Here is a 13,867-nt window from a genome sequence, read left to right as displayed (position 1 = left end):
ACAGTCGAGACTACTGGGAATAATAGGCAATTAACCTCAATAAACACTCTGATCCAAACATTCATGAGAACGCACGCACGCACGCACGCACGCACGCACGCACGCACGCACGCACGCACACACACACACACACACACACACACACACACACACACACACACACACACACACACACACACACACACACACACACAGACACACAGAATAACATAGCCTGTTATTCAGTGACAGAACCCGTGGATGCAAGTGTATGTGAGCTTGTGAGGGGGAGCCGTTGGCCTCTGCTCTTCATGACAACACAGTGAACCCGCCATGCAGATGAGAAGCTGGGGCCATATCCCCATCATCCAAACCAGAGCCATGGATGAGAGATCTAAAGCAACGTACACCACCTGTGGTTCTCAAACGTTTTCATGTCAGTCACAGACCGATTTGGCCACGACCCCCATCTGAAAAGATATGCCAGGGACCCCATAAGAGAAGATTTGTGTCTGAAATGTTCTAAAAAACAATCATTCAAAAGATTTTGTGAAAAAAATTAAAAAATAGCCGATCTACAAGCTCACAACGTGTGGGCTTGCTATTTTTGAATAGCTGAAGAATAAAATAATGTCAAAGTGGGTACGCTTTTTATGCAATAAACAGATTTTTTTCTGGACCCACTGGAATCCACTCAAGGACCCCTGGCCCTGGGGGTCCCCGAACCCCACTTTGAGAACCACTGACCAACACCAAAGAGGTTCCAGAACCTCTTTGCCTACCGGACTCTCACATTTCCCAGTGTTTCGCCCAGGTGGACAGGGTTTTGAGGTTAGGTTTATTGGCATAGTTTCTGTGAGGTCAGGGTTAGGGATTGGTTAAGGTTAGGCATAGTGTTTGTGAGATTGAGGTTAAGGTTGGGTTTAGTATAGTTTTTGTGAAGTTAAAGGTTAGGGCTTTTAGGCTCAACCTGGGCGACACACCAGTTACCACTGGTGTAGGTTTGAGAACCTACACCAGTGGTTCTCAAACCTTTTCATGTCAAGGACCCCCAAATTGAAACTTATTAACCCGCAGACCCCCATTTGAAAATGATATGCCAGGGACCCCCATAAGAAAAGATCTTTTATGGCTCTAGCAGTGATTTGCAAACATTTAAATTTCAAGAACTCTCAGTTGTACATGCATTAGGCCACGGACCCCCATTTAATGGCATTTCTATCCCTGGGACCCCAATTTATATTGTAAAATCAATATAGTTGTTTTTTTTGTACACTCTCTGAGTTACAGCCATTTGTACACTGATCTGAGCCACAGACCCACATGGGTCCATTTCTTGGTTCCTAACTATCTATCATTTAGCTGGGGACCCCCTGGAACTCCCTCAGGGACCCCTGGGGGTCCCCGGACCCCACTTTGAGAGCCACTGGCCTACACCACTTCCCTTCTTTCCTTCACTACCGAAGCACTTCCGCCCTGCCCTCCCCGTTCCGTGTGTTCCTCCTCTCCTCCTGCAGTGCTGTGTGTGACTGACGTTATACCCCTTTTGTTAGTTGGAAGGTAAGCGCAGTGCTACATTAATATCAGGCTTTATTAAACCGCAGCCGACACATTATGTGGTGGTGTGTTATCTGGTGACGTTTCGATAGACTTAATCCGTGAGGGAGTTGACTTTTTAATGTGACAAAGAAAAGAGACAGAGAAAGTGGTGCTTGCGTGTCTCGAGAAAGAGCTGGTGTTCGGCAATGAATCAGAAGAAGTTTAGCTAGCAAGGCAAGCTATGTTGACGCTGTATATCCACTTGGATCAGTGTTGCCATGTCGGCTTATTATAAGCGACTTTGGGCTTCTTTTTCTGTAAAGTTGCTTGTAAAAACTGTTTTTTTGGGCTTGTTTCTAAAGTGTACTTGCTTATTTAGGGTTGCTTAGTTGCTTCCAAATGTTCTACATCATTTTCTTTAAACCAGTGGTTCTCAAATATTTCCATAAATGTTTTGTGCCCAGGAAATATATCGCAAATATTCCACATCTTATTGCAAGAGTTTTTGAAAATAGCCGATCTACAAGCTGTGAGCTTGTAGATCGGCTATTTTCAAATAGCCGATGCATAATAGGGTTAAAGTGCTCATGTGGCCTATGTAGTTGCTTCTTTTAGGCTTGTTTTCCTGGACCTGATTGCTTATTTCTCTCACAAGATATGGCAACACCGACTTGGATGTACAGTATGTTATAGCTGATATGTGCAACATATGGTAGATAACGTTGAAAAGAATGGAAAGGGTGGCGTCGCCCCGACGGCTTACTGTTGTTTTTAGCCACGTTAGCTTTGAAACCTAGCTGAGCTGAGCTCTGGTTGATTTGCCACGTACAGTGTTGCCATGTTCTGTGAGAGAAATTACCAACCAGGTCTATGAAAACAAGCCCAAAAGCCACACTTTAAACCTATATCTTGCATCGGCTTTTTGAAAATAGCCGATCTTCAAATGCGACACGTTGTGAGCTTTTAGATCTGCTATTATGAAGAAAAAAAACTTGCAATGAAATGTGGAATATTTTGAATATTTTTTTTAAATATTCCAACAACACAAAAATGCTCCAGCTAGGTGGCACAAAACATTTTCATGAAAATATTTGAGAACGACTGGTTTGAATAATAATAATTTTAAAAATGTGGAAGCAAGCCTAAATATACAGCTACACTTAAGACACAAGCCCAAAAAAACTGCAACCCGCAACTACAAAATATTTACACGCAACTTCACAGGGGGGAAACAAATCCCCAAAGTTGCTTATAATAAGCCGACATGGCAACAATGGCCACGTATAGCTGACGTTGATGAGGAATCGGCCAAATACAGCACGTTCTGCAACTTCTGCTCTGCGAGCTTTAACAGCTGAGTTGTCGGTGCAGCTTACTTGGCTGAATACCAAAACGCTCGCCCCAAAACCCAGTCGCCCCGGGCAAATAAGGCTCTATGCACAGCAGCCATATTGTAAAGAAATTGGGCCACTTCTTACTTCCTTCACAGGTGTTACCAATGATACTAATGAAGGCTCTGTTCCATTCTGGTCAAGCAGAGTCAGGGTGCTGATATTGTGCATGTTGACTCACTGGAAACACTCTGCTACACCAGTGGGTCTCAAAGTGTGGTCCAGGGACCCTCATGGTTCCTTGAGGGGGTTCCAAATGGCCCCTTATGGGTGTGTAACTCTGAGTGTGTCTGAGTGTGACCCTTACGGGTCCATTTGGTTCCATTTGTACACTCTCAGAGTTATGGGGGTCCTTGAAATTAAAAAGTTTGAGAACCACTGTGCTACCCTAAATGGAATAAAGCCTTCATTAGTATCTTTGGTAACACCTGTGAAGGAAGTGAGGAAGGGGCCCAATTTCTTTCCAATATGGCTGCTGTGCATAGAGCCCATTCACATGGTATTTTATATTCAACCTCAGTAAACTATGCCTAAACCTAACAGTCCTTATTCGTAAACGTAACCTCAGTAAAACGGTGCCAAAACCTAACCTTATTCCTAAAAAGCTATGGCTAACCATAAACTTATTTCTAACCTTATCCTCAGTAAAACAAATTCAAGAAGGGCTGGTAAAAAAAATAAATGGGAGTGAGTGTGTTTTGGGGCGAGTCTTACGGTCCCACTTGGATAACGTTAGCTGTCAAAAGAAACGTCCAAAGCAGCAGCAGCACTGCTATGATGACGAACAAAACTCATTCAATTTGAGTCAAGTTTGAGAACATTCAAATGCTGGTGTCAGCTATATTGGCCAATTTGTAGGCTAACAGCAGTGGCGTAAAGTAACTAAGTACATTTACTCAAGTACCATACTTATAGGTACAATTTTGAGGTATTACTTTACTGTAGTATTTTCAGTACTTTACTTCTACTCTTTTCTTGATTATTATTACAAAACATCCATTACCCACTTCAGCCCTATATACATTTCGGCCATTTGAAAATAGCTGATCTACAAGCCCACAATGCGCCGTCGCGATGGGACAGCGTAGATCTGCTATTTTCTAAAGATTTCTATGCATGTTATACATTTGAAAACTTGTGAAATGTGACATTCTGCATAATGACTTTTGATTAAATTTTGATTACCGGACTTTTACTTGTAAGAGAGTGTTTCTACATTGCAGTATTGATACTTTTACTAAAGTAAAACATGTGAATACTTTTTCCACCTCTGGATAACGACATTCCATCTTCAACCTACACAGCTGGCAGATTACTTTGAATGATAGATTAATCATATAGATGATATAAGGATATATAGATTGAAGCATAATGGTTAATAATAACATGCTTAACATAACTGGCATCTCTCAATTTCAGCTAGCGTTTTAAATTGGAAAGTATTTTCTGGTGGAAAGATTAAATTGTCAGTTGACTGACTAGTTGGATTGTATCCAATGGAGCATCCCTCCCTGGCAATTAACTATTGTGACTAAAGTACAACTAGTGTTCCACAATGGCCACGTAGGCAAAGTGAATGACAAACATTGCACGTGCATTAAACTAAGTTAGGCTTAACTTCCATATGTTTCCAGATTATAGCATTATAATGATTGATTATAGATTTATATTATTATTGATATTATATGATTATAGCACATATTTGATATAATCAAACATGTCAATACATATATTTGAGACATTTAGTCAATCCCCTTACTGGATGCCAAGTTCATGTTAGTGATTTTCTCTTGTGTGCAGTGTACACACAATTGTCATTTATTATTGCATGGTTTGGTTAATCAGGCTTTGTTTAAGTAATTAAAATGAGGAATTGTGATGCTTTTGCATTTGTACTTGTTGTACAAATCAGAAGAACGTGTCACTACAGTTGGAAGTATATACTATGTGCTACAGCTTCTACAGTTCACATGTAGTGTTTTCTTTCTTGTGTCCAATCCATTTGTGTAATATATTCCAGCATCCTGTGAGCAGCAACCATGGCAGACCTTGATGCTGAATTCTCCAGTGCAGATTCTGGAGCCTCCTCCACCTTTCCCATGCAATGCTCCTCCCTGAGGAAGAATGGCCATGTCATGCTGAAGGGACGCCCCTGCAAGATTGTCGACATGTCCACCTCCAAGACCGGGAAGCATGGACATGCCAAGGTAAAATCACCTGACGCTGACTTTGGAATCCGGTTCTATATCCCATTAATACCGGGAAAGCATCTGTGTAACCACTTTAACCATTATTTTATACTTCGGCTATTCAAAAATAGCAGATATACAAGCTCTCTCCGTGCCTCGCTAGATCTGCTATTTTTTGCAAAATCTTACATTTTTGCAAATCTTTGAATATAGTTTTTAAAGCCAACATTTTTAACTAAAATATTTGCATCCGGGGGTTCCTGGAACAAAATATTTTGAGGTGGGGGTCCACGGCCAAATACATATAATTTTGGGGTCCTTGACATATTTTTGAGCACCACTGATATAGCAACATACGTTTTTCAGAAAACTGCTAGGACTTAGAAGACAGTTGTAGAATAGGCCTCAGGTCTTAATCGGTTAACCACTTGATGAACCATATTCTGGGAATGTCATAATAGGTGAACATTCTGTGAAAATTGCAGATGTACATGTAGTTTGGCTATTTTCGGCAAAGAGAAATATAGGCCCCTGGGGGACTCCGGTCAACAAAGTATGTAGGATTTACGTGGTTATGCAGTTGTGTAATTCAACCCCCCCTCCTCATTCAGAAGTTGGAGCCAGGTGCTTGCTTGGTCTGGGGCAGATTTTGTAAGAAACAAGTACACATTTTACATCTGTTCTCCCAGGTCCACATGGTTGGGATTGACATCTTTACTGGGAAGAAGTATGAAGATATCTGTCCCTCCACTCACAACATGGAGGTTCCTAATATCAGGAGGAAAGAGTACCAGGTGAGAAACCCTGATATTAAACACATTTTGTTCCCAGTACTTGAAAACATTAGTGTCTTGCCTCAGCGATGAAGAGTAAATGGCCTGGAATCACTTATTCTCACTAAAACATATTTTTTTGTGTTGACATCAGATAATTCTAAGGTGGCATGTGTTTTTCACGAAAAGATACAGCAATTAAGATCCCCCTGTTATAAAAAAAAAAGCGGGGTAAAATAAAATGTGTTGGAATGGCATATGATCTTGTGACTGTCCCTCATACTTATTACAGTTTTAATTGTGCTCTCTGTTATTGAACAGAAAAGGGTTTGGGGAACAAGAATGGATGTACTGTCTTCAGTGGTGACAGTAAAGAGGCGTTGAGCTTTTTGAGCAAGTTTCAGCTTGGCCACAGAGCATTGGGACTTGCTGACATTGCAGATGTCAGCAAGTTTTTAGCACTAAAGGTTACAAAAAGTGAGACTGCCCCACTCCTCCCTTTGCCAACTTTAAATTGCCCATAGTCATCATGTCCAACGCACCTGTACATCTAGGTGTGCTCTTTACGCCCTACACTGAGAAAGCATTAGAAAGCAATGGTTTGAGATTTGACACAAAATAAATACACAGTACAAGGTATCTTTCCTGATACTGCTATTGTCTTCCCAAAAACTGAGGTTTAAGATGATATATAAAAAAAGTCTGCATCGTCTGCCAACTTTCAGATATACAGTAGCTGAGTAAATCCCATCCTACATGCCATTACGTTAAGTTTTATGTAGTGTCAACTTAAGTCAAGTTAATTTTTATATCCAATTTATAAATAAAAAAGAAGTCAAAATCTGATTTATTTTAGAGCATATACTGTAGCTGTCTGTTAAGTTTCTCCTGTCATGTTGGTGTGCTTTCAGCTCCTAGGTGTCACGGATGGTTACCTCAGCCTGATGGATGACACTGGAACAATTAAGGATGACCTGAAGGTGCCAGATGGTGACTTGGGCAAGGAGATAGAGAAGAAGTTTGATGCTGGTGACCAATTAATGGTGAGTTTCAGCAGTGAGTCATTGTGTGAATTTGTAAGTGTAAGAAAAATGGTTGGTTTCACAGGATTGTTACTATTCATGGCAAAGACATACATTATTAAAAAATTAAGAATATTTAGGATAAGTTATGGACCCTGGGCCCAGCCTAGATTAGTTTATATATCCCTTACTGACTTGAGTCCCTGTCCATTATTTAACTTTTATAAAGACATTTATAAAGACCTCCATCGGTATTTCCAGTCATCTCGATTCTCCATACATCTGGCCAGCTCATTAGTACTTCCGCACCAACATCTTTCTTTAGCACACCCACAATTATTTAAACACGCATGTGCAATAATCAAAATCACTCCCTCATGCCTGGCCATACAGCCAGCAATTAGTCTCTAAGACGGACGTGTTGGCTCCCACATTTTTTGCTTCCACGGCACCTACAGTAACAGTCTGTACTTTAGGAACTATGTAGAAAATGAAGTGGATGCCCCGCCTCCCCTCACTTCCATTTTGCCTGTGCAGTCTCATAAATGACTCCTACTGGAAACCAAATTAGTCAAAGGTAGCTAGCTAGCTGCTTAGAAGAAATATAGATTAAAAAATAGATATTTATAAATATATTTTCATGAACACCAGATCATGATTGGTCGAATACCCTTCTGGTCTGAAGCGCAGATGACGGCTTCCTGTTATCAACTTTTGCGGGGTGGAATTACAGACTGTAGCATTTGAAGACTATGGAAGAGATAAGAGATAGTCTGGCTTAGACTAGCCAGTGATGAGCAGGTACCCCATTCCAATTTATGGTTTTATTCCGACAGAATTCAACAAGGGAACATATATGTATTTCCATTATCCCAAATCATTCCATCCTGTTCTCAAAGTATAGAAATGGCTTAAATGGCAACTTGATTCAGAACAGTTATCACTGTTTACAGTGTTGACACAGTGCCAGCCGAAACCCACAGCATCAGATGATAAACTTCAAGCAGAAAAAAGACCATAACTTTGGGATCAGTGAAATAACTAGCTATTATGTTAAGACGCGACCGATTAATCTTCTTAACCCTGTGCTCCAAGAAACTCAGCAGGTTTCAGTTTGACATGTTCCCTACTGGCTGTATCCAGGGTCCAGCTGAACTAGTCTTGTTTGATTAGATACTGAAAACAATTTCTTATGCCTTAAGATGTGATGGTTGCAAACTTGAAATATAGGACATTGTGGAAGATCAAATAAAAGCTCAGAATCAACTTTGTCACATCACAGGTTGTAAAGACGTATTTTTCTTTGCTAAAAGTTGATTTATAACATGAACAAGAGTGCTGTCATGGAAATTGTTGACATGTTGGAGAGGAGAGGTAGTAAAGTGTTAACTCTGTTCTTATTACTTATTGTACTGTAGCTGCTTTTTTCGTGTGGTAACTTGACTCAATATGACTTAATAGGCCATACATTATTACCTCTCATTTGTAACCCCCTTAGGTCTCAGTGCTCATTGCCTTGGACGAGGAATGTGCAATTTCTGCCAAGATTATGCCCATGTAACCAGGAAAGACATCTGGAAACTCCCACGCCTCTGCCCCATTTGGTTATGAAGCCTCACCAAAGCTAATAGCCTTCACCCCACATTTCCACCAGTTTCCCTGATGACCACCTGAAGTCAGGAAACTGAACCAAACCAGACTCTTCCACGTGGACCTTGGGCTCATGGCTGAATGGCATTCACTTTGATCACTGAAGTTATCACCACTTAATCTACTGCAGTTTAGTTTGACTTAAGTTAAGTACTTATTCCTGCAATACTTTGCAACATTCCTCATAGAGAGCATGGGGCCATGTTATTGTTTTGCTCTTAATTGTTTACTTTTTAAACATTCCTGTATTTTTTATGCAGGGAGTGTAGTTCTCAAGTTTGCGGTGGCTATGTAGTTACATTTTCTTTTTAGTTGCTGGATCTGGGCTCAACCCAGCAACTTAACCTCCTTCACCCTCTGCATTGCTTTACATTTCCACTGTCATTCCAGTTGTTGAAATCTTGCACTTCACATAGCCTAATCTTTACCTGGATCCTTATATCGAAATAATCGAATCGATTGGCCATATAACTTCAGTGATTGTCTTGCAGTGTGACTGCCTGACAGTTTACTTTATATACAGACACAAATACATTTAATCTATTATATAAACTTCTTGGCAGCCATATGTCTGATCTAACAGCCACATTTAATTATTACCTCTGTACCTGGGCTGCAGGTCATATTAGTCCCAGTGCTGCAGCCAAGTGGGAAGCTCCTGGTCTGAAAAATGAAGCCAATGCGCAGGTGAATTAAACATGCAGCCTCTCCTCATGGCCAGCAGTAGGCGACTCCACTGGTAGCAAAAAGACGTCTCATAGTACAGAAGTCAGAGAAAATGACCCTACTTCTCACTTGATTTGTATTGCCTCGGTAAACATTCTCCTAATGAGTTGATGTTCTGAATAGCTATTTTTAAGTCTTCTTCAATACAGCCGATCATTCATTTGGTCCGTATGGTCCAATTTGGAGTAAACCAGACGATAAAGCGGGGTATGCTATTGTGATTGACAAGTCAATAGCACAGTGATCAGGATAGAAGCGTATCAGTGCGCATCCCCATCTCTACACTCTCTAAATGGTCACTCCTGGCTGCAGAAATCCAAGTTGGCGATTGTCAAAATGACATACTTGAGTCTTCGAAATGCGACTTTACAAACCAATGGGTGATGTCACGGTCACCACGTCTATTATGTTTATACAATCTATGGCTGCAGTAAAGGTCGGCTTCCTTTAGCTTCTGCCCTCAACCATTCTGCAAGACGAATGGGAGACAAGGGGGAGATGGGACCCTTTTCTCTGCTGCACTATGAACCCTTTTACTTTTCACATGAGGCCTTTCTGACAGAAGATGTAAAGAAAATTAATATTGAAAAAAGGAGCACATTTTAATTTTTTTTAAGTTGTGTGTTGGGAAATAGATTGTTATTGCTGTTTTTTGATTTAGGTCAATAATTGGAACATGCTCAATACCACTTACTGCTATATAAATGCTGCAAATTAAATGTGCAACAGCAGCTGCCTGCAGCATGTCAACCCCTGACTCCTGTATTATGGAATCGCTTAGCTTGGTTTTACCTGGGGGTTCGTGCATGGCTCCTTAGGCCTGACTGATGGGATGCAAACTACAACTATGGTGTGTATAGCTGCCATAATATGGGACACAAAGGCAGTGCCATCCTTAAAAAAAAAAAAAAAAATCTTGATTCTGTAGCAGTACTTTAAGCACCCATCCCTGTAAGCACTGTATGTTCTTTATACTTTTATGAAGACTGATGTGGTCTATGGGGTGTTCCAATTGTATTATTTACTTGCATTTTACCCTTCCAATACTTTTATACAATATTTTACATGGTTGCGTGACTTGCGTCTAAATTAGTTTAAAGTGGCATTGTGCCTGAAAATATGGACAGTATGAAGGTTTAATTGAGACAAATCTTCTGACGAGTACAGTATGTGCATGTGGCAGTTGTTTTTCTCTACTTTCTAAAGCATGTTGTCAAAATCCACCCTACTCCCAAACTCCTATAAAGGCCCTGACACACCAGGCTGACTTGAAGGAATTAACAGCGATTTATCAATGTGTTGCCTCATGTCTTATGTAAAAACATACCGCAAAGGCTACAGCTAATGGCCAACTTGCATGTATGGTCTGCGCCTGCGTGAGGCAATAACTACATCAGGAGATGGCAGTAGTTTGTATTCATAATCCAAAGAGGAAACAATTAGGGAAAGACGAAAACGAGCATTTTAATGCCACTATGGATCCTGTTCATATGGTCTCATCATATGCTCGAAATAAATTTGCAACTGTATTCTGGCACTGGTGTTTATAAATGGGCATATTGCATTTGTGTGCCTTCTTTTTATCTGCCGTTAGCTCGCTGCTCACTTTCTCTTGTGCTCTGGTTTGCTCAGGCTGAACAGACAAACGGAGAACACTCCTTACTGACTCCCTCCGCTGCTAATTCAACATGCTCAGTCAGTTGAAGGGCTACCGCTACCGTTGGGTGACTACATGCAACGGCACAGGACACGCAAACAACCCACAAAAAGCCTGGCGATTGTTGGCCATAGATCAAGTACGGCGTTATGGCTGATGTCGGCTTAGTGTGTCATGGCCTTAAGACTTGAGGCTGTGGTGCCCTGCCCTCCATGAGTTCCTGCCTGATTTGTTCGAACACCCTGGCACCTCTCACTTTTTAAAATCTGTGCAACCCCTCCCATACCCATGCATCCCACTGCTGCGTTATGGTGTATTTCCAACGCAAGATGACTTATAACTGCACTTGGGCTGACTTGCCATTACAACAATCTGTATTTGTAATAACCAGTTTAATTGTTAGATACATTTATACTAACTACCTCTTCACTTGACATAACCAAACAGCTTGCCGGTAGTAGCTAAGCTGTTGGATTGGGGTGGGGGGGGTTCTGTGTTTTTGTCTATATTTTATAATCAACCTCTGTTTTCAAAAAACGATGCCCCCCAGGTGGTGACTGGGAGGGCATCTATGTTGCCTAGACCTGCAGTAGGTTGCCTATGCCCGGAACGTTTGTGCGAAGTCTATTGATAGACAAGGGAGGGAGTTGCCAAAGGGGAGGGGGTGAGCTGGCTTGTTTAGAAACGATGGCTTCTTATAAATACTGGTGTTTATGGGTAGGGGCTGCATATTGCACAATACAGCTTTATATTTTATTTGGAACTGCACTTCTACAGTATAATTACCTATAGAGATAATGTATGTTGCCCCCTAGTGGCATGCTTTGAGTAACACATTTGGACACCGCTCACTCCCTTTACAAAAGTGAATGGGATTTGGTGTGGGGGGGAAAAGCTTCTAATTGAACATGCCCCTAGTATTGAATTGGAATCCAAATGCATCTTAATGCTAAGCTCATCTTTACTGTATTGATAACCAGTAGGGATGAACAAAAGTAAAACAAATCAAAGTTTAATAGTCAGTGGGCTGTCCAAACAATTAGTCGAGTTGTCTGTCTCAAGGAAGGCCTACATATTTATGTTGTCTAAGAAAATAAATAAAACCCATTCTATAATTGATGGCCATTATTAAATTAAATCTCAGTGTAGAAAGACTACCGTACCGCAACAGTAGCGTTCTGTGTGGATGGAAGACATGTATGGGCCGATGCAGACACGGCCTTCATGCAGAGGTTACTTGGGTGCTCCAGTGTGTGCCAACATTTTTGAGGGCTAGACTATTACCAGGCTCCCTTTAGCGCCACTGCTGTAGACAAAGCAGTATTCCCAAAGCCATACTATCTACATTGCATTGTGTAAGTAGTACTGTAAGTACTCTTGGCTAAAGCCAAAGCCAGAGGCAGGGTGGCACAGGCAGACTCCTCTGTCAACCTTACCTGCCACCAATCCTGCTGCTCGACTCTGTCTGATATGTAGCTCTTGTATTTTCTGTCTGTCAAAATTTAAACGTGTCCTACCTTTTGACTGTTAACGTTTCTGGTTGTTTTTCTTTGGGCTGTGGACATTTTCATTTGTTTTTTGGGGGGATAACTAATCAGCTTTGAGACTGTTAACTTGCTAATGAAAACGCAGTGAACTAGATCCACCCTTGTATGTTGACCTAGGATCTGTACCCATTCGGGATACAAACAAATCTAGAGACAAATCTAAACCAAGGTCTGTCATCATTATGGCAACCTTTTCTCAGGGCTCCATATTGAGAGTTAGGAAATCTGTTTTGTGAAACGGCAACAGTAGTGACAGTGTTAAAACTTATCATCAGTGCTGAGGTTTTGCTATAGGTTTGTTACCGTCACATTGGCCTGCATTAATCAGGAGCTGGAGATTGGTATTAAAAGGCCAGTTGTATGCTCCAATTGGGCCCTCTTAAAAGCACTCCTGCCGGTCCTTTTGCTGGGTCTTTTTGCTGTATCCCCCCCTCTCCCCCCATCTCTTTTGAGAATCAATGGCATATTAGTCATATTTGTTTGTACACAGGTTTTATGTTGAAACATTGGAGTGGGTGTATTACCCTTTGTTTCCCAGTATGTATTCCTGTTTTTTTTTTTTTAATTTCACCCCCCCTCCCAGAATATGGGTTTGGGGTTTCTTCTCCAACTGCATATATTCTGTATTCCTTGTCTTGTGTTAAAGCTATGCATGATATGCGAGTGGAAAGAGGATGGACTGGCAATAAGCTCTTTTTTTGTCTGTCTAACCCTGGAGCAACATCTGGCAATTTCACCTGAAAGGAGGGACATCAAGTTGCATGGTTAGAGTATTGGAATGGGGCCTATCTCTACCCCATTCAAATTAATGTATGGCTACTATTTTAGGAATACCTATGCTCTTTCTGTTTTGTTTCTGTTGTATTGGAAAAAATAAATGTTCATTCTGATGTTTCTGGCTGTAAGAACCCGTTCTTAAATGTTTTTGTTCCGTCTCCATTACAAATGAAAAGGAGGTTTATGTTGCTTGTTTGCATATTTACAAATTAAGATGTTACATTTTAATTGAATACTTTAATGAAATCTGTCTGGACTACATAGCTTTCGAATCTGCAGGCTAAAAGATGAATCGGTACGGTATAACAGCTGCACTATTAAAGGGATATTTCACTTTCAAACCAATTTTGGGTCATTTTATCATCTAATCAGGCTTTTGGGAGCCCCCCCGGACAGTTTCCTTGATTCAGTATTTAGATGTTTGATACATGTTATCAGACATGCCCCCTTCCTATATAAACCCATTGTAACTTAAAACTCAATTTTTAACCATGTTAGATTCATCGAAACACCCGTCCTTGTTTCTGGTGACTGATATTGTCCTTCTAATATGTGAGAAGACTGTTTTTTTTCAATAACCTTTTTCCTTTCTTTTTAATTATAATATATAATAATAT

General features: G+C 40.8%; 1 protein-coding gene across 1 annotated transcript; it reads left to right on the top strand.

Moving 5' to 3' along the window:
* The first annotated feature begins 1,460 nt into the window (after positions 1 to 1,460).
* LOC311036257 (eukaryotic translation initiation factor 5A-1-like) lies at positions 1,461 to 13,367 on the top strand. The gene is made up of 5 exons (XM_084044843.1): positions 1,461 to 1,539; positions 4,930 to 5,116; positions 5,788 to 5,892; positions 6,783 to 6,914; positions 8,392 to 13,367. The coding sequence occupies exons 2-5, from the start codon at positions 4,949 to 4,951 to the stop codon at positions 8,452 to 8,454; spliced, it is 468 nt and encodes a 155-aa protein (XP_083900969.1). The 5' UTR covers positions 1,461 to 1,539; positions 4,930 to 4,948; the 3' UTR covers positions 8,455 to 13,367.
* Positions 13,368 to 13,867: the final 500 nt, after the last annotated feature.

Source organism: Gymnoscopelus microlampas (assembly GCF_963454915.1).
Source record: "Gymnoscopelus microlampas genome assembly, chromosome: 20".
Lineage (NCBI taxonomy): Eukaryota > Metazoa > Chordata > Actinopteri > Myctophiformes > Myctophidae > Gymnoscopelus > Gymnoscopelus microlampas.
This window is presented reverse-complemented; position numbering and strand designations above follow the sequence as displayed.